This window comes from Rhinolophus hipposideros (assembly GCF_964194185.1).
Source record: "Rhinolophus hipposideros genome assembly, chromosome: 15".
In the NCBI taxonomy this organism is placed as follows: domain Eukaryota; kingdom Metazoa; phylum Chordata; class Mammalia; order Chiroptera; family Rhinolophidae; genus Rhinolophus; species Rhinolophus hipposideros.
Genome location: NC_138061.1, coordinates 61843352 through 61870391, shown reverse-complemented (window position 1 = coordinate 61870391; position 27040 = coordinate 61843352). Strand labels below are relative to the sequence as shown.

General features: G+C 50.7%; 1 protein-coding gene across 6 annotated transcripts in view; it reads right to left on the bottom strand.

The window, feature by feature from the left end:
* Positions 1-27040, bottom strand: part of LDB3 (LIM domain binding 3) — a 61602-nt gene that overhangs the window by 6200 nt on the left and 28362 nt on the right. For 2 of the 6 annotated variants that reach the window (XM_081074667.1, XM_081074666.1), the window contains exon 8: positions 24827-25586. In XM_081074667.1, coding sequence (XP_080930793.1) covers positions 25490-25586 — 97 coding nt within the window. In that variant the 3' untranslated portion in view covers positions 24827-25489. Of the gene's footprint in view, positions 1-2095; positions 2212-8527; positions 8649-9339; positions 9521-10288; positions 10758-16389; positions 16533-19628; positions 19803-24815; positions 25587-27040 lie in introns of those variants that run through there. The other 4 variants (XM_081074670.1, XM_081074665.1, XM_081074668.1 and 1 more) reach the window with 4 other exon arrangements.

Here is a 27040-nt window from a genome sequence, read left to right as displayed (position 1 = left end):
CCTATGCTGATCTTTGTCATGGTTCCCTCTCCATGTGACAGACCTCTCATCAGCCTGTCCTCAGAGAACAGGCCGTCTGTGCCACCGTCTTCCCTGGACCTTCTCCAAATCTCTTGGATCCTTCTAGAAGTTGGGTAACCAGACTTGCAGGCAACATCTTAAGATCAGACAAGTCATAGCTTGAATGTAAGGGTCTGAGGGCCATATGCTGTGCCTTGCTGAGCTGTGGCTCTGCAGGGGATAACCTCAAAGCCAGTATACTTACATTATTGTCCCTTTTTGGAGTGGAGGCCCTGATGTATTTAAAGGACCCTAAAAGGCAGCTAGAGAATCTATTCAAAGAGCTGGAAAATCAGTGTTATGGCTTGAGTTGTGTCCCCCACCAAAATTCATATGTTGAAGTCCAAACCCCTAGTACCTCCAGCCTACCCAGCACGGGGACACAGCAGTGACTCACTTGGAAATAGGGCCTTTGCAGATGTAATTAAGAAATAAGTTAATGAGGTCATACTGGAGTAAGGTGGGCCCTCCATCCAGTATGACCTTGTATTCTTATAAGGATGTAAGAAGAGGAGAAGGCCACAGAGACAGACACACACACAGAGGAGAATACCATGTGAAGACAGACACACAGAGGAAGACGGCCATGTGATGAAGGAGCCAGAGACTGGGTTATGCAGTTACAAGCCAAGAAACACTGCGGACTGCTGGCCAGAGCTAGGACAATGGACGGCCCTGCTGAGGCCTTGTACTTGGACTTCTAGCTCCCAGAACTGTGAGAGAATAAATTTTTCTGGCTTAAGCCATTAGTTTGTAGTGCTTTGTTATGGCAGACCCAGCAGACTCATACACAGAGTGAACACAGTACACCCCACTAATGGAGAAGAGGGGGGCACTATAGAAATGAATTGTAAAACCTGAAGTGTATTGTAGTAAACTTTATGACTAGGGTTGTCAATTGTCATAATGTCAAAACATTCCCTAAATTTTCCTTGAGCAGCTCTGGTAAAAAAAGAAAAAATAGTAGTAGCGGCACATTAATTTTCCCAAATAAAGTTTAGTCAGTGACAGACTGACATTACAGGGCTTTACCAGGGACGACAATTGCTTAACTCTCATGCAGACTCTAAACGTCAGTACGCTCATTACCATGTCTCCTCCTTAACCCAAAGCTCTTGGAAGGAAAATGCTAATCTCTCATGGTAAAAATGACCGGGTTGTTTAGCAGAAATAAATTGCACACAGTTAGTAGTTAATCTCAGGCTTATCTCCTGGCAACTATCTATCAAGAACAAGACCATTTAGGAAAAAGAAATGATACTCAGTCCTGCTTTCTAAAGGTTCTGTCAAAAGAAACCTTATCTCAGCTTTCCAAAGGATTAGTCAATAAGCTCCAATCTAGTGTTCCTGGTGAAAATTTAGAGGAAAACTCTTGAATCACTTCATATCTAAAACAACCTACAACAATAGGAAGCCATCCACCCTTTTTTAAATCCAAGCATCATTCACTGCTCCCACGTACTGAGAATAATTTTGGTAAGCCTGCTGGACAAACACCCAAATCGCTGGGCTAGGGGGAGTGGGTGAATACTAATTGGTTACTTGTCATCTTGCATACAAAATTCTCAGTTACATGACTGGTTTGCTTTCTTGGTTTTTGTTTTTTTCCTTTCCCAACAATTTGCACCAGTGTATAGATTCAGGCTTAGTCGCCACCCTGTGCTGGTTTGATTTGCAAATGCTTTCTGAAACTGACATTAACTTTCTGCAGGGTCATTTTCTGCTCTGTCTCTGTCACCTCTTATAGCCCAAATAGACTGATCCCCCAAAAGAAAAAAAAATCATATTACCCAGATCCTGGCACTGTGTTGTCCTTAACAAAATGGAGCGTAACAAAGCCACACTGGTTTATAAAAATTATTAGTAATAAAACTTTGCTCAACTGTGACACATCAAGCCATCATGGTATTTGTCAGCTTTTAAAAACGATCAGATTCGAATGTCAGAGTTGAAAGGACATAGGGTGTTGGTCACCCGGCCCACTTGGTCCCTCCTGCTCCTGCTCAGACAGTCAGAACCCCAGCTAAAAACATACCGCACAAATGAAGCAGGTGTCGTGCCAGGTATGCCCCAGGGCTTCGATAAACTTGTCACCAGCCTCCACGGGGAAATCGCAGCCGTGACACTTGGTGCTGAACAGATTGATATAGTCTGAAATGAAAGGCAGAGTGAGGACCAGCCTCCAGGCAGGCTAGGAGGAGTGTCCTGGCCATATCAACCCAATGCCAAGACAATACCCCAAATCACTGGGCTAGGAGCAGTGGGTGAATCCTAATTGGCTGTCATCTTGCAGACAAAATACTCAGTTACAGGATTTTTTTTTTTTAAACTTGCAGACAAAATACTCAGTTACATGATTTTTTTTTTTTTTTAACTTTTCTAATAATTTGCACTGGTCACTGGTGTATGGATTCAGGCTTAGTCACTGAATCAAACCTGAGCTGGTTTGATTTGCAAATGCTTTCTGAAACTGTCATTCACTTTCTGCAGGGTCATTTTCTCTCTGTCTCTGCCAGCTCTGATAGCCCAAACACGCTGATCCCCAAAAAGAAAAAAAAAATCATATTTCCTAGCAGCTATGCTTATTTGGAAAGAATAAGAGCCCTTAACATTTTTAATAGTTATAGAATATTCTTTGCTTGGACATTCCTCTGTCACTGGGCATTTGTGTTAATAACAAATTTTCACTACTAGAATCAATATTTGAGCTCCTTTGTTGGGACATGTCCCCTCCCCCCTCAGCCAAGGAGATAATAATACCAAATATTCTTTGTATAATGCTTCATAATTTACCAAGCATTCTCATATAGATGGTATTATTTACTAGTATCGCAACGTCAAGGTCTTTGTACTCCCAGCACAGAGCCTGGCACATAAGTCAGTACCCAACACATACATGTTGAATGAATGAGTGAATGGATGAAACAATGAATCAATAAGTCAATGATGAACTTAATCTTTGCAAAATCCCTCAAAGATTGAAGTATCATTGTTTTTCTGTTTTGCTTGGTTGTATTTTGTGGATGAGGAATTGGGGAACAATCATGTCGCATGTGAGCTGCGACACCATACCTGGGCCAGTCCTGTGCGTGTCCCCCACAGGAGCTGTCCTCTTTGGGTCACAGCGGCAGTAGTTCTACTGCACTCACTGTAGAGCTCTTCCAGGTTCTTTCTAGAAAAACTCGATGACTTTCAAAGACCTCATTTCCCCATAAGTGTATATGTCTCTCCACGGCTCTGCCAAAGTTGGCTTTTTTTTAGAGTGATTTTCTGCTCAGATCTCCTTGTGGACAATATGCCTGTTCACTGTCTTAGCCCACACGCTAAGAGGCAGAGTGCCGTGGGGGTTATGAATTTGGGTTCTGAAGAAAGAGCTAGGTTCAAATACCAGCGCTATTAAGGAATTGTTCAAATGTGAAGCATGTCACCTAACTTTTCAGCACCTCAACTTTCTCATCTATATAATAGGAATAACTATAGTACCAAACTCATGGGGTTATTGAGACAGGTTAGTGAGTATGGTTGTTAGGTAGATAGGTAGGTCCCCGGTAAGATAAAGAAAAGACAGCCATATCCTAAAACTTCAGATTTTGAAATCACTCCTTTGCTCCAGGACATAATGTAACAAGGCCTTGAGGTTAATCATAAAATTCATTTTGGCCTAACAAACGGAGCAGATCTGATAGATAAAGAGTAGGTTACTTCGCTAATTCCTTTAAGATGGGCAAGCAGAACAAACCTGGTAGACGAATTTCATTAGAAGGCGCCAATTTCCTTCTTCAAACAAGTTCCCTTCTTCAAACAGTTCCCTTTCCCCAAGCAGGTAAGGGAAGGTATAAAAATAAGAGCTTTTGCCTCAGTCATGGGGCACCCCCATTTGGGACCCCCGCTCGGGAGCTGCAACCTCTTCTCCTGCCTCTAATAAACTATCTGGTTTTTAAAATTTTTTGCCTCTCCCTGGTCTGTGTTTCCATTCTTTGGCTTCACGAAACACAATCCCGGCCCACACTCAGAAACTGCCAGCAGATCCAACATCACCTACATCATTATTATACAGAATAAATAAGATAAGGTATGTGAAGTACTTGGCACAAATACTTGAAATGTTGGCTCTTATTTTGAATGTCTTTATAGATGATGAAAGGAGGGAAGGGAACTGATTCAAATGCCTACTATGTGCCAATCCAATATTAGTACTTGTTACCACGCAGCAGCCTACACGTCTGTCTCCTTGTACCTGACCCTAAAGAGAGCAGAGTTGGTGAGATGGATCCTTTCAGGGACATTGCTTCACCTTTGTACTTGCACCTTATGTCTTCCTGTTTGGTGCCAGAAAGATGGCTGGTCAGCCAATGACGAGTAAGATTCCTTAAGCGGGGGAAAACTCAAGCAAGGCAGAGTCGAGTGGGGACCAACAGGAGAATCCACAGGGTTCACAGAGGTGGGCAAAGCCCCCCTCCCCACCTTCCCCCCAGCTAAGGAGGGCCTCTGCCTCTGTGGCTGCATTCCTTCCCACAACCTGCAGGGGAAGAGATTCAATGATGTGCTCTCCATCTATTCACATGCATATAGGTTTTGTCCCTTGGGGAAGTATATACATCCTGAGACACATTCAGCTGCCTGCAGGCAGGGGTGATTGGCTTGAATCAGTTTCCTATTGTGAAGTATAGGATTCACAGATCTTGAGACTGACAAACTTTATCTCCTTTACTTCCCCTCCTAACTAAGAAAAGCTAATGGCCCGATTTGGCGCCCAGTCCTAGAGGCTGCAGTCCCCTTGGCCCCACTTCACTCTATTCATGGCTACTGTCTTTTCTTAACCCTGCGCCACCCTCCTCGCTCCCCACAATGGGACCAGTACTTTTCTATGTTTCTTTTTTAATCTTCACTGGAGCTCTGTGAAAAAGTATTATTCCCATTTTAAAGACAAAGAAACTGGCTGTAGAGGTTCCACCACAGGAGTAGTAAGGAGCCTGATAGATTCCAAATTTATCACTCTCCTTCCATGACTTTGCATTGTCTCCAGTTATCTATTTGTCATTGGGTTTGGTAAGTTATATCTCTTGCACATTTTTCCAATATAGTTTCCCTTTTTGGGTTTAATTACAGTTTGTCATTCAAGTGCTTTTCCCTGCATCCCAGTCCGTGAATTTTGTTTCTGACGGAATACTTAACATCTTCTGTAGGCAGAAATCTATCACTTCACTAGAGCTAAGAAAACAGTATTCTGCTTCCTTTAGGAAGTTATAGCAGGTTTGCAGTTCACTCTGCGCTCTGTAGGAACTTAGTGTGGGGGGAGAAACAGGGCCATAGGCTAACCCATCCCCACTGGAGGGCTAGCTCTTGCCCCACTCCTGGCTTCTCTCTCCTTACTCCCAGTTGGTCTCCAGATGCTCTGGGCTCTCTCCTCCGTGTCTGTGCCTCTGTATGAACCAGGCCTTGGGCTTGGAAAACCCTCCCCACTTTGTCTACCTGAACTTCCGGCAATCCTTTGGGCCACCCTTTCCCTCTGTAAAGTTGTCATCCCTACCCCAACCAAGAGATTTGAGACGGCCTCCCTGAGGGCTTCTCCTGGGTTTCCCTTCCTCTTCATTCATTGATTCATTCATTTATTATTTCTTAACTGTCCATTTAGGTGCTGGCACGTCACATGCTGACAGGTCTACTGGAGGTTTTTGAGGGCAGAGACCCCCTTCATTATGCTCAGCATCTGACACAGGAATTGGCACACATTTGATGGATAAATGATGAATTGACAAACAAAGAAATGGTTCAAAAAAACGTATTAAATAGTGATTCCTTCTGCTGTTGTGCATTCTATGGTTTTTCACAGATTAAGCTCTTACAATGGATTGATTTTATTTCTGGAATATCTAGTCTTCCCTACTGGTTGATATTTCTGTTTTAAACTTGATTCTGTATGATCTGGAGGATTGCCACTTTGTTTTAGAATTTGGTAGCACAGGTCTAACCCTAATACATTAAAAAAAAGAAGCTGATAATTTTCCTGTTATTCTATAAAAGAAGAACGTAATTGTATTAAGTTTGTGCATGGGCCTCTCCCACCAGGAGCATAATTTAGTTCCTCATTTATTTATTTATTCCTTCCTTTATTTCTCCTATTAGGAAATTTTATAATTTTCTTTGACTAACTCTCCTATGTTCCAAGTTGAATTCATACCCTGTATTTAATGAATTTTATTACTGTTGTAAAAGCAATCAAATCACAGATGCTCTGTGTTGAAAAAGGGCTTAGTGCTTTACTAAGTGCTTTACTAGAGCAGTGGTTCTCAAATGTTAGAATCATCTGGACGATTCATTAAAACACAGATTGCCAGGCTCCACCCCTCAGAGTTTCTGATTCAACAGATCTGGGGTGGGGCCGGAAGATCTATATTTCTAGTAGGTTCCCAGGTGATATTAAAGTTTCTTGGATTCCCAGAAACCTAACTGAATATTGGAATCACGTGGATGGGAGAAGGGCACCCCATGAAATCTGGCTTCTGGAAGTCTGGGGATTTATCTTCTCTGTCTCATTAAAGTTCCCCCAGGTGATTGTGACATCCTGACAGGCCTGGGCACTGGTTGGCTGCAGGCCCATCTGTGAGGGGTTGACGCTCCCATCTGTCTGTCTTTTATACAAGATGTCATATATAAAATGTCAGCTCATCATTACAGCCAACTGAAATTTTGTGAGTCTACATCCAATTTCTTCCAAGTTGTTGATAAAAATGATGACAAAGTACCACAATGAGATACTACTCCTTGTGGGTGATACTTCTCGTAGTCACCCATTAGGATGACTGCTATAAAAAAAAAATCAGAATATAACAAGAGTGGGCAAAAACGTAGAGAAATTAGAATCCTATGCACTGTTGGTGGGATGTAAAACAGTGCAACCACTATAGAAAACAATGTGGAGGTTCCTCAAAAAGTAAAAAATAGAACTACCATATGACCCAGCAATCCTTCCTCTGGGCATATAACCAAAAGAACTGAAAACAGGATTTTGAGGAGATATTTGTACACCCATGTTCATAGCAGCTCTATTCACAATAGCCAAGAAGTAAAAGCAACCCAAATGTGCATCAATCTTTTTGAAGGGCTGCTATGGAGAGAGGCATTGGTGGTAGTGGAGATCTATCATTTTTTGTTGCAAACCTGAGACACATATAATGGCTTATAACAAATTTTGAACGCTATAAGCTTTTAGTTAATTAATAGCAATTCTCATTGGAATAATAGCACTTTTATTAATTACCAATCATCACCATATGCTCACAAGAAGGGAAAAGACAAGTGTTATCTTCTCCCTTTTACAGATATGGAAACTGAGGCATTGTGTTACTAAGTGACTAAGTCACTCAGTTAACTTCAGAGCTGGAAAGAGAATTCACTGGAATATAAGAATCCTAGAAATTGCTTTTATAATTTATTGTCAGGGGAAAATAGTTTCGTTTTGTTTTGCTTTTCCCTTTGAGGAACTGGAATGTTTTCTCCTTTCTGATTTTAAAGTAAATTAACTTATTATGTCTCTTTTTTGCCCTCAAATGTGCTACCCAGTCACTGCTTCTCTGTTAACCTTCTTAATCAGCGTGCTTGCTTTTCCCTCCTCTACTTAGTATTGATTTTCTATTTCTAGTGCCTTAACCTTCAAGCCTTTGTTACCTTTGTTGGAACCTGCCTCAAATCCTTTTCTGAAAGGGGCAGGCTGTGCCTAAATGAGTGAGTGAGTGAGCGAGTGAGTAGTGAATGGCTAGTTGGCCAGGACACCCCACTCTCTAGTACAGTGCTTTGTCTTCAGTATTTATGATAATTTTCTCCAAGTTTTAAGATAACATACATCCGTTTGGGAAGCAGAGAAACTCTGAATTCAGACAGGGAGATTACAGGACCCTGAGGAAACATCGTAGGGACAGGGAGAGGGACTTTCACATATTTGATGCTTTACACACTTTCTCTGATTTAAGCCTCACCACAACTATGTGAGGCAAGTGTTCAGTCCCCCCATTTTACAGATGGGGAAACTGCGGCTCAGAGAACTGAAGCTTAGTGACTCACTCAGGGTTGCAAAACCAGCCTTAGGTGGAGCCTAGAGCAGAACCTGGGATGAAGTCCAGAGCCAAAGCCTTTGCAGACTGGACCATGTGGTCTCCAAAATCACCTGAAAGGTTTCCCATGGTGCTACAAGATGCCAACTGGTGATCCACAAATTTGGTGCAGGGAAGGGAGCAGAGATTGAATATGTAACAAAAACAAGTGTAACAATCCCAGCCAGGAAAGCTGTAACCAAATGGGCAGAGGAGATAATAGTTCAGTGAACTTTCTTTGGTAGTATTAGCGTGATTGGGCCTTGGAGCCTCCCAATGACTCCATGTGAATGGACCCAGGGAGGAGTTCCTTGCGCCTGTCCCTTGCTTTCAGACGAGGTGGGGGAGGGGGCCTCCGCGCAGCACAGCAGCCCTACCTTTCTCACAGTAGGGCTCCCCGTCTTCCATGTGGAAGAGGCTGTTCCCAAAGGGCTTCTTGCAGGCTGCACAGATGAAGCAGGTGGTGTGCCACGTCTGTCTCAGGGCGTGCATTACTTCCTGAGGGAAAGAGCCTCAGCTGAGGACAGAAGGGCCCAGGAGGGGGGGCTGGGCGTGACGTCCCTACGGCCCCAGCCACTGCCAGAGCATCCTGTCTGGGAGCAGGGCAGGAGGAAAGGCCTGGGCTGGCAGAGGAGGGCTTCCTGCCCACGCGGCACTGGCTGCCTGCCAGGGTCTGCATGTGCTTACATAACTGTGATGCCCAACACTCCCACCCAACCTGGGAGAGAGGCACTGCTTGTGACGGCCGTTTTGCCACATGGGCATGGAGGGTCAAGGCCACACGCAGGCACATGGCGGGGTTAGGCTGTGAAGTGATAACTTGCTTGGTAGAGGCTCCACCACCACTTCAAAGCTGTATGGCCCAGGCTGATAATCGTCTCTTGCCTCAAAAGCATGAGCTTCCTAGTTCATTAGTGGTACACCAGCTCCCTTCCAGGATAGAAATGGAGTTGCGCTCTCTCTGTTAGCAGCAACGTCCTGGCTTCCTACCGTGTTTCCCCCAAAACAAGGCCAACCTGGAAAATAAGCCCTAGCATGATTTTTCAGGATGACATCCCCTGAACATAAGCCCTAATGCGTCTTTTGAAGCAAAAATTAATATAAGACCTGGTCTTCTTTTCGGGGAAACATGGTAATGGTAGGCCACAATCCTGGGGAGGGTCGGAGGAAAAGGACGCTACCCACTTACCCCCATGATTTTGGTGTTGCACTTGGCACAGATGGGGGCAAAGAACTGCTCGTAACACCGCTCGCAGTAAACGCTGTTCTGCTCTTCCACAAAACACACATCTGCCAGGGAGGTCTTGCAGTAGGCACAGTTGAACTCTTCTGGGTGCCAGGAGCGGCCCATGGCTACCAGAAAGGGACCCCTGGGAAACAGAACAGCACCCACAAAGGTAGCCCCCAAAGCATGAGAAGATAGCGTGAGATCCCCCAAGGATGCCCGTACTTTGACCCAACACCCTGACTTTTGTGACTGTTCTAACAAAATTCAGGTAAAGTGCCACACAGAAAAAAAGATGTTCATTGTGGTGTTACTTACACTAAAGAAAACTGGAAAGCAACTCAATCATCCACCAGTAGGTGATGGGGTAAGCATATTATGGAATAGCCGCTCAGTTGATTAAATAAGTTGATGAAAATAAGAAGCACAATGACGGTACTGATGGCTAACATCTTTTAAGTGCTTACACTGTGCCAGGCACTAGTCAAGAAGAAATTTGTATTTATTAACTTGTTAATTCTCACAACAATCCTCTGAAGTAGGTTCTATTACGACACCCATTTTCAGATAAGGAGCTGAGGCACAAGGATTAAGGCGGTTGTTCAAGGCCATAGAGCTAGTATGGTAGACCCAGGACAAAACCTGGGTAGTCTAGTTCACGGTTGGAGTCAGAAGAGTGGGTGGGGCTATGAGGAAAGGTTTCATATTTTAATTTGTACTTTCTGAATTTTCTAATTTTTCTCCAATGCTTGTTACTTTATTTTTTTTAAGTGTATTTTTCATATACTCGTCTATAAGCTTACCATCCCCAATCCCCCTACACAGAAATACTACAAACATACTATACTGGGTGAACAAGCCGAGCCCCCACCATTCCAGGAACCCAGCACAGGGGCCCAGCCGGACCATATACCGGATGACATTGTTGCAGTGTCCACAGAGCGGAGTCCGACTGCTGGCTGGGAAGCGCTCAGCCCTCTGGACGGTGCCCCTGGCAAGGGGGGGCACCTGGGAACCTATCAGGGTGTAGGCTGGGGTCCCTCGGGGCACAGTCTGCTTGCTGATGGAGCTGGTACTCTTGCCAGGGGCAAACTTCTGAGAGAAGCTGTCATCTGTCACCCACGGGGGGCGGCTGGCAGATTCCATAGGGCCCCCACTGTAGGTCACGGAGGGTGTGGGGTTATAGCTTGGGGCAGGTGAGGAAGTATAGGCTGGCGCTGGGGAGGGGGAGTAGGTGGGAGCAGGCGATGGGGTATAGGCAGGGGCTGGGGAGGAGGAGTAAGTGGGGGCAGGAGAAGGAGTATAGGCAGGGGCAGGGGAGGGCGTGTAGGGAGTTGGACTGTAATTGACTCCTGGAGATGGGCTATAAGTAGATGTAGGCACTGCAAAAAGATCCAAAGAAAATGTGTCAGGAATTCATTTTCCCCAAATCCTCCCATCCCAGCCAGAGAAAGGCAACTTTAATATCAGACTAGGACAATTCCAACTTTTACCGGAGACACAGTTTTGAACTTCTTGATGCCCTAGATTTGAATTTACAGTGGGACACAAGGGAGATAAAGAGCCCTCAGAGCAGAGCCCCCAGGAGCTCCGATGGCTAGGAAAGGGATATGGCTATAAATATCTGCAGCTGCTTGGGTGGGGCTCACTGGGCTTGGCTGCTGGAGGCCTGCAGAAGGCAGGGTGCAGGGCCAAGCTCCTATCTGGGTCCCCTGGGAGTGGGTCAGCTTGGCCTTGACTGGAAGATGCTTTGGTTGCACTCTGACCCGTGATTTGACATCCGAAATGCCTCAATTGCATGCATTTGCTGAACCTGGACCTAGTCCAGTCATCGGAACAAAGCAGATACAAGGCAGTAGGGTTTTCAGCTTCAGGTTGCAGGATTAGCTACAATCATTTTCCTGGGAAACATCTTGGCTTGATCTGTATTGGGGAGAAATTCCATCTTGGTTTGATTAGGGTGAGGGGTGTTGAAGAAGTCATTCAGAAGAAGAGATACTAGGGCAGAGATACTAGGGTAACACAGCCTAAGTCTAGCTGTTTTGGGGGCATCTGTGCTCTCCCACATTATTTTGGTGGAAAGTGAGAGTGGGTCCGAGTGACTAGAGAGGTTGCCAAGGAAGTCCGAATGCAGGAGGAGAACGCACTGCCCCACTTCTGGAACCCCGTCCTCCAGTTCACTGAGAGCTGAAAATATTTTTGGGCTGACAGCACAAAGAAGCACTGCAGCTGCTCACCCAAAGCCCTCCAAGGCCTGGGCTCTCAAAACCCAGGTATCTTAGTGCTCTATTGCCTCTGCTGTGGAACCAGCTGGGGCAGACCCAGCTGCATCCTGCACACACCATCCAGCCAGCCTCCTCTTCCAGAGAAGAAGGTTCCAGGTGCCTCACCTCAACTCAGTCTGCTCTTATGGAAAGAGGCCTCATTCCCCCACCCTGGGAAGCAGCATGTCAGGGCAGCCTCCCTTCCCATTCCTAGCCTGGCCTGGCTGGATGGACTGTGCTGAGGGGTACTGAGGCAGGCCCCACCAGGGTCCAGCCTAGAAAGTAAGAACCTGGCCTTTGGTCTCTCACACCTGCTTCCTCTGGACCACTTTGGGTGGCTTGTGGCCTGCTGCTCCAACTCTGTACCTTCTATTTCTAGACAACTGGTCCTTCAGAGCTGAATATCACGGAAACCCCTGCACTGGGGGAGGGACCAGGCCTTTGTTATGGAAGGCGGAGGGGGTAAAACTCTCCACAAACTGCCCTGGAGCCAACCTGGGAGGTTGCCATGCTGGCTTCATCCCTAAGGAATCTTCTTCCCACTTACTAAGGGGGTGGACTAGGCACTCAATAACAGATCATCTTTGTTAATCCCGTTTACAGCTGAGGTCGTTGAAGCTCAGACAGAGGCAGTGAGTGGCAAAGCGAGTCTCCAAAACCATTCTATCACCCCAACCTGCATTGGCAAAGAGTACTGCTTGGTCCACTGTGTCATCAGGCGTAATTGTCAGCGTGGAGGAGGCCCTATGCTCTGGCAAGTAGCTCAGCCTTTAGGAGTACAGTTCTACTACATCCTGGCTGTGTGTCAGTGGGCAAGTTCCTTAACATCTCTGTGCCTGAATTTCCTTGTCTAAAAATGACAATAATTCTTAGTACCTAACAGGGTTACCTGCCACAATGTGTGTGTGTCACTGAGGATGACAGGAATAGTGACTCCTGGGTCTCAGGGTCAGGATGAACTGTGAGCTCATTTCACAGCCTGGTGGTCACCCAGGGGAACCCAGCCCAGGGAGACTGTGGGATATTGGGGGTGGGAGTGGGAGATGTGACACCCTGGAGTTCCATAACCTGGGACTAAGTCTACTCACGAGTGGTGGAGTGCATGACACTCTTGCCTGCCTCACAGGAAGTGGTAAGAATCTACCAGAGTGACACAGTGCATGCACTTGGTAAATCTATGAAGCCCAAATGATCTAGCAGAATCCCTCTCTGTTATGAATGTATGATGGGGTTCTGTCCAAGATTTTATTTCCTTTTTTGTAAAGTGGAGGATCTCTGCTAAAAGGCATTAAGAACAAAAGCCCTAATCCTGTGCTGATATATTAGTCCTATGTGGCTGTTGAGAGCTTGATACGTGGCTTGTCTGAATTACTAAGTGCTATCAGGGTAAAATGCACAGCAGAGTTTGAAGACTAAGTACAAGAATAGATTGCAAAATATCTCAATAACTATTATTTTATATTGATTATATATTGATGTGAGTATGCTGAGTTAAGTAAAATATATTACAATTAATTTCGCTACTTCCTTTTACTTTAAAATGTGGCCACTAGAAAATTTCTTTTTATTGGATGGTCCTGCCCTAATCAGAACAGTAGCTACCAAGTACTGCTTCCACAGGCCAGGCCCTTTAAGTGCATTATTTCATCTAACACTCGCTGCAGTCCAACGAGGCAGGTAATTTTATAGATGATTGGAGAGCTTACGTGACTACCTCAAAGTCACTGAGCTAGTGAGCTAACTACCTGGCGGAACAGGAGCTCAGGTGGGACTCAACGCCAAATCCTCCACCCCTAACCGCTCCCTAGGCAGCACAAGCCCCTTCCCAGTAGGGCCCTTGCCCACTTTTCCTGCCTCCCTCCAGCAACACTAACCCTATTCCCTCTGCGTGGCAGATATCTCTTCCCTCCTCCGGAAGCTCTTCCAGGCTCCCTGATCCAACCCCTTCTTCTAAGCCTCCACGACAGGACGCTCTCAGCAGTCAAAAGCAGGCCAGAATCTGGACCCAGGTTTGGCCGTTTCCCTGCGCGGGGCTACTCCCATCCAGCGCCTGGGACCTTTCCTTCCTCGAGGCATGGCCTGGCAGCTACCCTCCCCCATCGTGTGTCCCCATTCCTGTTGGGGAGGGAGGGAGGGCGGGGCGCAGGGAGCAGCTGCTTCCCGGGCCCTTCCCTCGACGCCCTCCGGCGCGCACTCTGAGCCAACCCCGACACGCCAGGAGACTTGATATCCCAGTTCAGAGCCCCCGGCTGTTGCTATTTCTGCATGACGGCATTCAGCCCGTCCAAATTAGAAGGTGATATTTCATCTCTAATTGGCAAGTTCAAAAGGCCCCTATCGCACTCGGAGGCCTCGGGAATGTGTAATTAAACAAGGTGATTTCTGACTCACTGCAGGTCGGGCCTGGCTCCCCGCAAGTGCCCGGCCCGCGGGCCGACGAGGCCTCCTCCGGCCCCGGCCTCCTCGGGCCCCGGCCTCCGCGCTGCCGCCGCCCGGGCCCCAGGTGCTCTGGGGAGCGGCCGCCCAGCCCTGGGGCCGGCGATAACATCTGGGCTGCGAACGCCACCCTGGGCCCGGAGGAGCCCCGCCGGGGCCAGGCTGGGGCACTGCCGCTCCGGGCACGCGGTCGGCAGCGGCGGGGACGGGGCTCGAGCCCACGTTTCCCGCTTCTCCCCGGGCCGCCTGCCAGTCGCTCCGGGACCCCACCGCGCAGCCGGGCCTCCCCGGGAGAGAGGGTGGAGGCGCACCGCCGCTCTCCCTCGGGGCAGGAGTGAGTTAACGTCTGCCGGGCCGGGGAACGCCGCGGAGGCCTGGGGCTCCGGCACGGCTCGCCCGCCTGGACCGCAGCCCGCGGAGGAGCAGGAACCGGGCGCCGCGCGGGCCAGGCCGTGAGCGCCCCGGAGCCGAGCCGCCCCCTGGCGGGCCTTGCGCGGACAGCCGGCGGCCGCGGCACGCCCGGAAGGTGCTGGAACGTACTCGCCCCGCGGGGAGTGAGCTCGGGCCCGGACGGAGGTGCCCGCCGGGCGCCCCGACTGAGCCCCGTCTCCCCCCGCTGCCGCTCCTCCACCTCCCTTCTGGCCTCACTCTGGGCGTTCCCCACGTTCCGCACTGCGCCGCTTCCTCCAGCTCCACTGAGATTTTTCACTCTGGCAGCCCGCTCAAAAATTGTTCCCTAGTACTGTGGAGTTTTTAACCTCAGAACTTCGTGCCCCTGTCTCTGAAGGAACAGAGGAGGGCACCTCCTGCGTTCCCAGCGCCGCGCTAGGTGCTTCGTTTCATCCCCAGAACACGAGGTGCACACAGTATTATGTCCATTTTTCAAATGAGGACATTCCGGCCCAGGAGATGAAATCCTTTGCCTTAAATGGCAGAGTGGGCCCTGGCAGAGGAGTCTGCTAAGGCCCCTTCTACTGCCCTCCTCCCCACACTGCCCTCAGGGTGAGCTCCAGTAACAGAGCTGATGGGGCTCGTCTAGCCTACACAGTCAGAATCCCCAAGCAAGGCCCTTTCGGACTCAGTCCCTGTCTTGTCTCCCCTGCTCTCCAGCCACAGTGAGAAGATTCTCTGGGGTCTCTCATTTTCCTTAAGTCATGCTCCTGAGTTCAACCGCCCTTCTTTTATTTACCCCATGGCTGCTTGACCAACTCTCTCTCTCTCTCTTGCATGACACAGAGAAGCCTCCTCCCTGCCCCCTGAGAATTAGCTACCTCATTCTTTCCCAAACAAGAAGACATTAACTTCCTCGCTTCCTCACTCCCCGTTACCCATTGCAAGTGGGGGGATACTTGCAATTTTCACCAGCATTCGTTCATTCATTTGTTCTTCTTCACCTCCTTTGCCGAGCAGTTTCTCTGTGCCAGACCTAAGTCAGGCACTGGAGATACAGTGGAGGCAATCTACCACAGCCCTGCCCTCCTGGAATTCAGAGTCAGAATCCAGTCGGAAGGAGATACATGGTGGTATTAGCACTCGGGGCCTGGATGCCAGGAGCCCTCCTATGGGCACATCTTATAGACCAGGGTACTCGGGACCTCCCCCAAGCCTGGGAAAACACCTGTTAAAGAGCTCTTCGGTTTACTGAAAAGGGATGGGCAGGGGAAGGCAGGGTGCAAGCCAGCCTGAGAATTGCCCTGGGGCTCTGGGGAGCAGGCCCAACTTTGGCTAGTAAAGAGAGGGTCATGAAAGGGGGTCCTAGGCAGTGAAGAGGGTGGAGACCAGAGCAGTGGAGCAGACAGCCGGTGAGCTCAGTCACCAGCAAACCCTGGCTGGCCACTTTGCTGCCTCACCTATGCTTTCCGTGCCTGGAGTTACACTGCCTCAGCTGAGGAAACCAAAGACTGGACAGGTTGCGCAGCTTGCCCAGGATCACACCATGATGCAGTAGGTCTGTCCAAAACCCATGACATATTTGGTAGAGCTGCCCGTCCTCCAGTTTGAGCCAGACCCAGATTCCCAGAGGAAAAAGCTCCTCCCTCTAAACCCTCTTCCCTCAACTTGAGCCTGAAAAATACCCAGCCAGGAGTGTTTTTTTTCTAAGAGCTGGGAGGCTCCATCCCTACCTGGCACTGCCCACCTCTCTCCCCAGGCCCAGAGGCAGTCTCCATGGGACTGGCCCACAATTGGGGGAAGGAGGGCTGAACCTCATTAGCAGGGCTTCACTGACCACCATCCTTCTGGGGATGTGGCCTTGGGGCTGATCCCTGGGGCCCACACTCAGTCTGACAGCCTCCCCTCCCACCCTGCCTCTCACCTGGCTGGTAGACAGAAGGCCGAATGCTGGCAGTGGTGACAACCCGGGGCTTGGGCGCAGGGGCTGCTGGGGCCTCGCTGTATGTATGGGTGGCAGGTGCTGGAGAGGTCGCCTCGGCTGGACTGCAGGCAGAGGCCTGGGGCCTGGAACCAAGGGGGGAAGAGTTAGCAGCCAGAAAGACAGCCCCACCCAGGCCCTAGGGCCTGCAGCCATGGCAGGTTGGCTCTCCAGTCTTCAGGAGCCTCTGCGAGGAGGAAACCTGACAGAGATGATCTCCGACAGCTGCCAGAGGCTGTGAAGGAAAGATTCCAGGGGGTCTTAGAGGGGAGGACGCTTCTCCTTGGATGCTAAGTTTCAGTGAGTTTGGTAAGCCACCAGCTGGACAGGAAGATGCACGAAAACCTTTCATCCATCCTCCCCCCACCACCACCATCCAGGGAGAGATTGCCAGGGTGGGTCTGGGACTGGAGGGGACGGAGGGAGGAGAGAGATGGAGGTGGTTGGAGCTGCCCCACTCCCTCAACCTTCTGGCCTTCAGGGGCACCTCACAGGTTCAGACCACCTGGCCCCCACCCCCAGCCCTTTCTATTGTTGCTGGAGAGAGCAGCAAGGTCTCAGGTTTCTGGGCAAGAGTGCTCCAGGGAGGGCTCTTGAAAAGGCAGGAGACTCCTCCCCAACACACACACACACACACACACACACATGCATACACACGTGCTTCTCTTCCATATAGAATTCCTGTTGCCTGCTTTTCACTGGGTTTGCAGCCAGGAGGCCTAGAAGAGTCTTTTCCTACTTGTGATCCAGGGACCATGGGACCAAAGAGATGGAAAAAAAAAGGTATCCCAGTTCATTGCCCTCAGGAAATGCTGTACTTGGCCTCTCCTCTTGGAGAGCTAAAGGCTCCAAAAACGGTTGTAGTTCAGCAGCCCATTAAACTTTGTCTGATCCAGTGTTTCCCAGTTTCATTTGTCTATGAACCCCCCCATTTGTTTTGCATTTAAAACTAATATACACCTTACCGAACATGTCCCTGGTGTCTCCCTGCATCTTTCAGATCCCAACAGGGACTACGTGACCACACCGAGGGCAATGGGTCGTTGATGGGGTGCTAGAGAAGTGAGCCTCTGGAAATATTCTGCCCCTCACCAGCCCATGGCTTCCTGCCTTCCTTCCACCTGTTCCCCATGGGCCCAGGGCCTGTGCATCATTCTGGGCAGAGTTATAGGATAAGGATGTACCTTCCTCTCTAGGGCTCTGGCAGGGAGAGGCCCAAGCTAAGAACCTACTGGCAAGGTGGAGAAAGGCATGTGGTGCTGCCCCAGACAGTGCGGAGGTGGAATGAGCCTCAGCCAGCCAGCATCCCAGACATGGGCGGTGTGCAGACTTGCCCTGCCACGTTGCCATGTTTCTGGTTGAGTGAGGCCATTGTCACCCCTCCCTGGGCCTGCCTGCCTTTCTCAGATCAACCCCTGCTAAGACCAGTGGAGTAGGGGCCTCAATGGAAGAGGAAGAGGCAGTGCCCACAGGGTGCCCCGCTGCCACTGTGGTGGGAGAAGGCCAACTCAGTGTGTGTTAGCCAGACTTCCCCACCAGTGGAGGATGCTTTCCTCGCGTCCCAGGAGCGACAGGTCCTGTGTCAGCATTTGGTGTTGAGGGAGGAAACAGAGGCTTAAGACATCCAGCAAGAATTCTGAGGCCATTTCCCAATGAAAGGCTGGGTGGCCATCTGCCTCCCACTTGCTTCCTCTAGCTCCATCCAGCCCTGGTACAAGAAGGAGAGGTAGCTGGGCCCCGAGTGTGGTTCCCTGATCCCTTCTGCTCCAGCCTGATGCTGGGAGTATTCCCGGTCCCTCTCCAACTTGCACCCAGGCCTCATCTCTCTTTGCAAGGCAAAGTGAGGGAAGGGTTTGCCCTGTTGAGGGAGTCCCAAGGGCCCCAGGACACAGAGGCCTGGAGTGTGGTGCTGGAGCCTGCCCTTGAGCAGGGGCACAGCATCTAGAGCTCTCCCATCCAAACTGGGGAGGCATCTTCCCACTCAGCAACAGAGACATTTCTTACCCTCCTCTAAGGTTCTTCTTTGTGCCCTTACTTGAAGAGACTGCGGTGTGCAGAGGGGCACTTGTTAAGTGCCCCCAGGAAGTGGGGATAGAACAACTGCTGGAGGCCTGGGCAGGCTCACCCTTGAGGCTTGAGTTGGGCTGGGGAAAGGCTGAGCTCAGCACCACCTGGGTCATTGTGCAGCCCTGGGGGTGGGGGTGCAGCCCACAAGCCTGTGGGCCTCTCTGCCCACCCTTTGTCCACGTCAGACTGCACCAGGGACCTATGCACCCTGACTCAGAGAGGCATGTCCTTTCCAGCAAAACCCTGGGAGGGGAGCGTGGAGACTGAGAAAGCTGATCCTGATGCCAACGTGATAGCTCCACGCAGCCCAGAAAGAGCTGGGTGCCCAGCCTGTCACACTGCCTGGCCGCTCCATCTCCCAGCACCTCCGGCACCCCTCTCACACCCTGCCCCCACCTTTGCTGGGTATCCAGGAGGGCAGGCTGGAAAGCAGTAACTTGCAGTCTAGGAGAGCATTTTATGTGCTAGGTGTTTTATGTACAGTTTTTCTATCCCAACTCTATAAAATAGATGTTGCATTAAATGTCTTAGCTGATGAGGAAACTGAGGTTCAGAAAAGTTCAGTCACTTTCTGATGATTATATACAATAAATGGTGGAGTAGAGATTTACATCTCACTGCACCACGTGTCTCTAGGGTGCTTCTCCATCGAGAAGAGAGGCTAAGGGACAAGGGCACGTTCATCGCTAAATATCTGACCTGCCTTCTGTACCCAGGCCAATGCCCCTCCTCCATGGGCCTTCCTTGACTTCCCACAGGGACAACTTTCATTCTCCCTAATCACAGTTCCAGGAACACAGACTTCACACACAATCTCGCTTTGTTATCTGTGTGTGTGTGTGTGTGTGTGTGTGTGTGTGTGTGTCTTTTACCGCTCTCACTAGAGCACGGAGGGCAGGGTAGCACACATCCCTGTGTCTGTCCTCAGCCCCACAGTGCACTCCCCTTTACTCTCTGCAGCAAGCAGTGCTAGCCTTTCCCGGGACCTCGGGCTGCTAACCACCTTGGATGGGCCTTGCTGAGGGCCAGACACAGCTGCCAGCAGATGGACCCAGGATGAGGCCTTTCCTGTCTCCCTTCCCCACGGCTAGGGCCAGCACCTGTGGGCCAGTTACCTTGGACTGTCTGCAGTGCTTGAGTCAGGGGCTGCAGAGGCGGTGGCAGCATGGGCAGCGGCCAGGGGTGGCGAGGCTGCGCTGGGAGAGGCAGCAACAGGTGGCTGGGCAGAAGCGGGCAGCAGCGGGGTGGCGGCCTGGCTGGTGCACACTGGAGCATGCTCAATAGGGGTGCTGATGAGGCGGGATCGAGAAAGACAACAGGTCAAGGGGATCCCTCTGCATGGGGTGGAGGGGTGGATGCAGCAGAGGCAGGCTTGGGCAGAAGGCACCATCAGTACTGCAAACAGAGCAGGATCTTCCAGAAAGCATGTCCCCAGGCTCAGGGAAAGAGCCTCCCACCACCACCCCCGTACCAGACCCCAAGAGAGAAGGGCTCAGACCACGAGGAGGATCAGTTACATCAAAATTATTCTCAAGCCTGGTGAGATTTCCCCCACCCATTTTTGTGTACTTCCTAATTTTTCTGTCTGAGTAGGTATTACAAAAACACAGTGTGGTGGAAAAGTAGATTGAGTTATCAACCAATCCTGTTTTTCTTTTTCCCTTCTCCATTGAGTCAGAGGCACGCATTGCCTTTGAGAAGGTACGATGGATGAGAGAAGCAGAGGTCAGATATTTGAGGGTCAAGAGCTTGGCTCTGGAACGGTGAGAGCCTGAGCTTTGGCCTGCGAAGGACTTTGCACTCATAATACATTTGGAAGATAAAAGCTACCATCCCAGGGAGATCCACGTTATCTAGACCAAAAAAGTGGCAACGTGGTGGCGGCGGGGTTTGAGAATAGAGGCAGCTGTGTCCTCTTTCTGCGTAAACTCTGGGGAGATTGCAGGACCCCAGCGTCTCCATGTCCTTGGTGAAGGAGCAGGCGGACCCAAGACAGCCCAAAGGTCTCCAGGCTATCCTGTGCCCGAGCAGCTATAGAGGGTTTTCCATACACCCGAGGGGACCTGGACGTGGCCCTGAGTGCCTGCACATCGGAAAGGCCCTGTAATTGGGAACAAAAGGGGTGACGGCTGTGCCAGTGTGGGCCAGCGTGACCAGATGGGATGGAGATGTCCCCGCAGATGCCAGCACAGGTGGAACACCATCAAGGACCAGGTGCTCGGGTGCCCCACCCTACCCGCCTTGCTGTTATGTATGTGACTCTTCCCCAAAACATTCCCAGCAAGAGAGGAGCATCAGAACCTGGGTGGATGGGATTACATATCTGCCACCTGTGAAGCGGGGCAGAGAATACAAATTAAATGACAGGAAAGCAAAGATATGCACATTCTTTGTTCATCCAGGTCATTGGATTAAGATTTGTACTTGCTATGACAGCAACAACTTACGGCAGCTCCTGCAAGTGGGAATGGCTGTCCCCATGCCATGTAATTTATGTTCTGACTTGGCACTATGAGGTACACAACTGCAGTTTCTCACCACTGCCCTCTGATGTGGATATTAGCGACTCTGTTTAACAAATGAGGGAATGGGGACAGAGAATTGCACGGCTGAAGCTCCTAGAACATCTGGGTGGTGACAGCAGGATCTGACTGAGGGGCGTTTGGATTTGAAGCCTTACCCAGTCCCACAAGTGGCCGTTCAGGGAGAAAAAAAGAAACTTCTTACAGTCAGGCAAGTATAATCTTTCCCCAACAAAAGGTACTATTCTTATTTGAAAGAAGTGGAATAATCATCTTCCCTCTGTGAGTGCTTACCACATGCCAGGCCTGGTGCTAACAGCTGGATAAGCATTACTCCATTTGATCCTTTCAATCTTGCTGGGAGATTAGTATCAAGATCCTGATTTTATAGATGGGGAACCTGAGGTCCAGAGAGACTGAATCTCTGCTAAAACATCACACAGCTGCCAAGTACCAGAGGAGGGTGTGAGCCCTGATCACTGTAACACTTCTCAGACTTTAATATGCAGACAAGTTGCCTGGGAATCTTGTTAAAATGCAGCTTCTGGTTCAGTAAGTCTGGGTGAGGCTGAGAGTCTAACAAGCTCCCAGGTGATGCTGATTCTGCTGGTCCATGGACCACACCTTGAGTAACAAGGTGCTACAGAGGTCTGTTCCAGACGAGGATGCCAGAGGGCCAGGAGCTGTTTACCAAAGCATCGCCGAGGTGCTCTCCTCCATCTAGCACGGCATATGGCAGAGAAAGGTATGTGAGAGGGCTGGGGAAGAAGCGAACTGGAGAATTGGCATGGTTGTGGGTTGACTGCCCCATGAGATGGAGCAATACTCTTCTCTGAGATTGTGTGGGAAGCATCCAGGATGGACAAGGACCAGCCCTTTCCCAGCTTAGTGGTAGTTCAGAGGGAGGGCCTCAGGCAGCCCAGTTCTTAGGCCTGCAGCAGTGCCCAGCCCTGGCCTTTCTATGAGGCGACTCACTCATCCTCCATGAAAGAACCTGGCTTCTGGAAGCTACTCCCGTGAAGCAGCTACCTCAGAGAAGTAGCTGCAGGTCCTGAAGCCATATCTCTGAGCTGGCTGCTAGAGCGTCCTAAGAGCATGGGCAAGTATGGCCTATGAAGGCCCAGGCTGACAGAGGACACCCAGTCTCTGTTATTTGCTTCTCCCTGACCCTGTGGGCTTCTGGGAACTGAGGACATGACTCAAGACAGGAGTGATGATAATGTCTGGGGTGTTGGACAAATAGGAAGCTGGCTTTGCCTGTCCCCTTTGCTCCAATTCCGTCAGACCAGCGTACCTGGTGCTATCCCCAGACATTGCTCCAAATGAACCCTGGAATGTGGGGTGGGTGGTGATGGTGAAGTTGGAGCTGGACGTGGGTCCTAGGAAAACTCATGAGCTACTTCAGCGCCAGGACAAAGGGCATGCACGTGAGCATGCCCTTGGGGATCTTGCTGAGTGGCGTCCTCTCTAGGGCCATGGTCTGCAGACGCTAAGCAGTCAGGACCTAGGGGAGTAGGGGCAGCACTGAAGGGCATCCTGAAGGATCTTGTCTAGGCCAGTTCCTGCCTGAAGTTTCATGAGCCCCCAAAACCCAAGGAGGGTGTCTCAGAGAGCCAGCATGAAGAGAACTTACTTGACCTTGGCTTCAGTCCTAAAGACAGTGCTCGTGAAATCACTTCAGCCTGGTTTAGGATTCTATAGCTGCCTCCTGCCTCAGTCATAATTCACTTTAAATAAGCAAAAATTGGTGTTCTGGTGACAGAACACCAATCAGATGGTTGCTCTTGAAATTGTGCCCCTGCCACCCACCTAGCTGGTGTTTCATCTTGCAACCTGATGGCTATTGCTTAGGGCGGACCTGACCATGTCACTTTGCAGCAGGGCCGCTGCGCTGCACTGCACAACTCCAGAGGGCCCTTTAACACGCAGTCTATGCGGATGACACTGCTGGAGCACCGTGCACAGCAGTCCCCACAGCTGCAGTGTGAATGATGCCCTGCAGTCTTCGCTAGTTCAGCATTGCCTTCGGAATCCAGTCAAAATCCATAGCCAACATCCCAGCTCTGGACCACTAATAACCAAAATATCCTCTGCCATCCCTCCATTCCAGCCAAAATGATTAGCTTGGGGTTCTGGGACACCTCTTCTCATCAGCACCTCTGCTCCCCTTGCTTAGAGTACCTATCCAGCCTTCCCTAACTGCACACGCCCCAATCCTAACTGTTCGTGAGGATCAGACACACAGACGCTTTCTTCCAGGAAGCCTTTTCCGGTCCTGCCGTCGAGGGGAGTGGAGGGGCAGGGTGCTCCCCATCTCTGGATCTCACCTGAGCAACCTTGCACCATGTCAGTTACATCCACATTAGCCCTTTCGGATTTCTTTGACCCCCACAGCAGCCACGCATGCTGCCTTGACTAATGCCCATGGGCATGGAATGCCAAATGAGGACATCTTTCCTGTTTACCCATCTTTCCTGGGTGTGATGCAGATCTCTGGCCTGGGGCTACCTGAGGCACTGCCTGCAGGGGCCTGGGGTCACAGGGAGGCACCAGGCAGGCTGGAAAGCAAATGAGAGCCTTCAGAGCTTCAAGATGGCTCTGACAGGCTGGGGGCCAGAGCCAGGGGATTGTGCGGCTGCCAGCTCTGCCTGATTGGCTCAGGTCCTCTGCCGGCCTCAGAACAATGACTGCCTGGGACCTCTCTCTGTCTGGCAGCCTCAGCCCCACAACCCACCATTGGACCTTAAAAGTCCCCAGCAAACGCTTAGCTAAATGTGGGTGTGCTCCAGGATGCCTACCTGGAGGCAGGAGCACATACCCCCATCACCTCTGTTGATCCTCAGTCAGCTTGCCCTGCCTGGCTCTGGCTCTGGAGTCAGACTGCTTGAGGCAGGAAGAGATGGGAAGCCAAAGTGGAACAGGCTGGTGGAGGGTTCTGGGAAGCATCTTAGGGTGGTGGGCAGGATGGAGCCATCTCCCTAGCCAGCCCTTCCACATGGGATTGCCAAGGTCCCTGGAGGCAGAAAGAAAGCCTGTGCCCAGACAGCAGGAGTGGGAGTGAGGCTCTGGCCCAGTCCAGCCACAGCGGGAAGTTCTGAGGGATTGGCCTCAGCATCTGCCTTTATGTGCTAAATGCGTTGGTCTCATGTTCTCAGCTGGTGGTTCTTGCAACCAGGGACCAGGCTGATGGGTAGACAGGAGGTGCAGAGGATATAACCCTGCCAGCCTGGCCCTTCCTACATGCTCAGGACCAGGGCAAGGCCACAGGTAGGTGGGGGCCAGCGGCCAGACCCAGCTGGAGGTCTTCTCGCCTCTTCTCCCCTGAGCCATGACCCCGGCGACCCAGGACCCCCAGCAGCTCCGTGACCTTCTCCTTAGTCCAGGCATGCCTTCCTGCGCCCCTGAGCCCACCTCCTGGAGCAGGGCTGAGCATGAGCAGCACCTTCCTGGGAGAGGGCTTGTCACTTGCTTTCTGATGGGGAGGAATGGATGGCTTGGCCTGCAGGTTACAGCTGGGTAGGGGAGCCGAGGCAGGGGGCATTCAGGTACCCACCGATACACACTTCCCCATGGCAGGCTAAGGCTGCCCATCTGGCCACAGCACAGATTCCCACCCGCCATTTGCCGCAAGCTCAGGCAGTTCCCTCGAGGCAGGAAATCAGTGGAGGGCAGAGCTGCACCGGGTCCTAGCCCCAGTAGGCACTGCCCCCGCCCCTCTTCTGGATGTGCCTGTCCTCTCCTCATCTTAGACATGCTCCTCTCAGGTGGTACAGCATGACTGGGGCTTCTTTGGTTCATTTCAAATCCTCTTTATTTCAGAGCAAGCATGCTTATATGTACAGGAGAGAGAACTAGGGAGCCAGCACACACAGTACAGAAAGGCGAGCATGTGGCCCAATCTCGCCACAGCCAGGAGGGACCTCTGCCTCATCTACCTGGGACTTCCATTTCCTCCGCAGAAAACCCTGTTCCAGGCTGTTGGGGATCCAGAAGGCAACAAGGGAGCAAGTAGGGACAAGGAGTCAGCATCTTCCCAGGACCCTAATCTATGGGCAACTCCTTTCATGATGGCACTAGGCTGGGTTGCCTCTCCCAGGAGTTGAGGTTGGTAGGAAATTGACCATGGCATGTTCTGTTTCCCTCGGTTCTGGGGTGTTACGCCAGCAAGCCTCATCACATCCTCTCTGATGTCTGGCTAAGGCCCTGGGCAGGAGAGTAGAGGCTTGGGCTGTTTGGGGGGTGGTGAGGGTTGCACTGAAGGGTGGGGATGGATGGGTGCAGTCTGCATGGGGCTGGGCCTTGGCCGTCAGCTCTGGGGAGGGCAGAGAGCAAGACTGCTGCACTTGCCTATTTAAGATGCCCCCAGCACAGCTCTACATTCTCAAGCAACACCATGGGGCTCACATGCCAGATCTGGGGGGAGGAAGTAGGGTGGGGGGGACTCCAGACAGCTTTTAACTTTTAACGTTAAGGATTTGGGCTGAAAGGCCATGGTGCCAGTTGCGCAATTTGGCAAAACGTGGGCTGTTACGTTCGGTTTCAAACCTTTCCCTGTGGCACAGAGAGAGAGACAGAGACAGAGAGACAGAGAGAGACAGAGAGAAGAGAGAAAGAAAGAAAGGGATTAGGGAATGTGTCCGCCATTCCCCTGTCTGATAGCTGGGGCAGAGGGGATGGGAGGGGAGAATTTGGCTTGGAGAGGCTTTGCCATCCAGGGGGTACTTTCCAAGTGGTCAGCCCTGGGTTGAGGGCAAGACCGGAGTCCCAAGGAACAGGATGGAGGGACTAAAGTCCCTGATTGAGTGGGAGGCCATGGAGAAGGAGCCTGGCTAGAGGGCCTGAGGGCAGGCTGGGCAACGGGAGGCCTCTGGGTTCTGCCTGGCCCGTGTCGTTAGGGCTGGGCAGGGCTGCTTTGGCTGTGAGCTCTCGGGCTGAACCACATAGGCAGGTGGGCCTAGCATGGTCTCTGTCCCCTAGCTGGGCATAAAGAAGGAGAAACACCTGTCCCTGTGATAAGGCTTGGTGAGCAGACCTGTCACCTCCCTAAGCTGCCCCAGTCTCTGCTAACCTTTTCCTATCCCCAGAGAGAAGTCTTCCAATACCACCAACTGCCCCTGCCCTGTGAGGCCTGAGCACAGCCAGGCACACGTGTGCACACATATACTCACAAGGCCATGGCACACATACAGAGGGACAGGACTTCCTGCTACTTCCCACCAGCAGGGCCTCTGCGATTTAACCCACAGCCTGCCGGGCCGAGGGCACAGGACAAAGCAGGCAAGGAGCAGCCAGAAACAAAGAAATGGAGGCGAGGGTATGCCTGGGGAAGGCCGGTGACACAGATGCCAGAATCCTAGAACCACTCCCCGCCTTCCCCACCAGGCTGGAGGAGCTCTAACGTCCTCCAGAGAGGGGCACGCTGCTGGCCCAGGCCACATCCAGCCACAAACGCCATGTATTTAACCTGGACAATGTTTAAAACTCATTTTAGAAATTAATTGCTACAGGCAGACCATGGAATACCACTCAGCAATAGAAAGACATGAATAAAGCACTGGTACACTCAGCAACGTGGGTGAATCCCCAGGGAATCTGGCTGACTAAAAAATCCAATCTCATGAGGTCGCAGGCTTTATGATTCTATTTATACAACATTCTTAAAATGACAAAATTATAGAAATGGAGAACAGATAACAGATTAGTGGTTGCCACAGGTTAGGGAGAGGGTGTGCAGTAGGGAGGTGGGTGTGGTTACAAAAGGGCAACATGGGGGAATGCTCGGGCTATGGAAATAGTCTGTACTTGACTGTATCAGAGTTAATACCCTGGTTGCGATATTGTGCTGTAGTTTTGCAAGACATTACCATTGGGGGTAAAGGGTACATAGGATCTCTCTGTATTATTTCTTACAACTGCATGCCAATCTGCAATGATCTCAAAATAAAGGGTTTAATAAATAAATTGCCAGCATATAAAAATCAGGAAGATCAGCTCTAGGTCGTTAG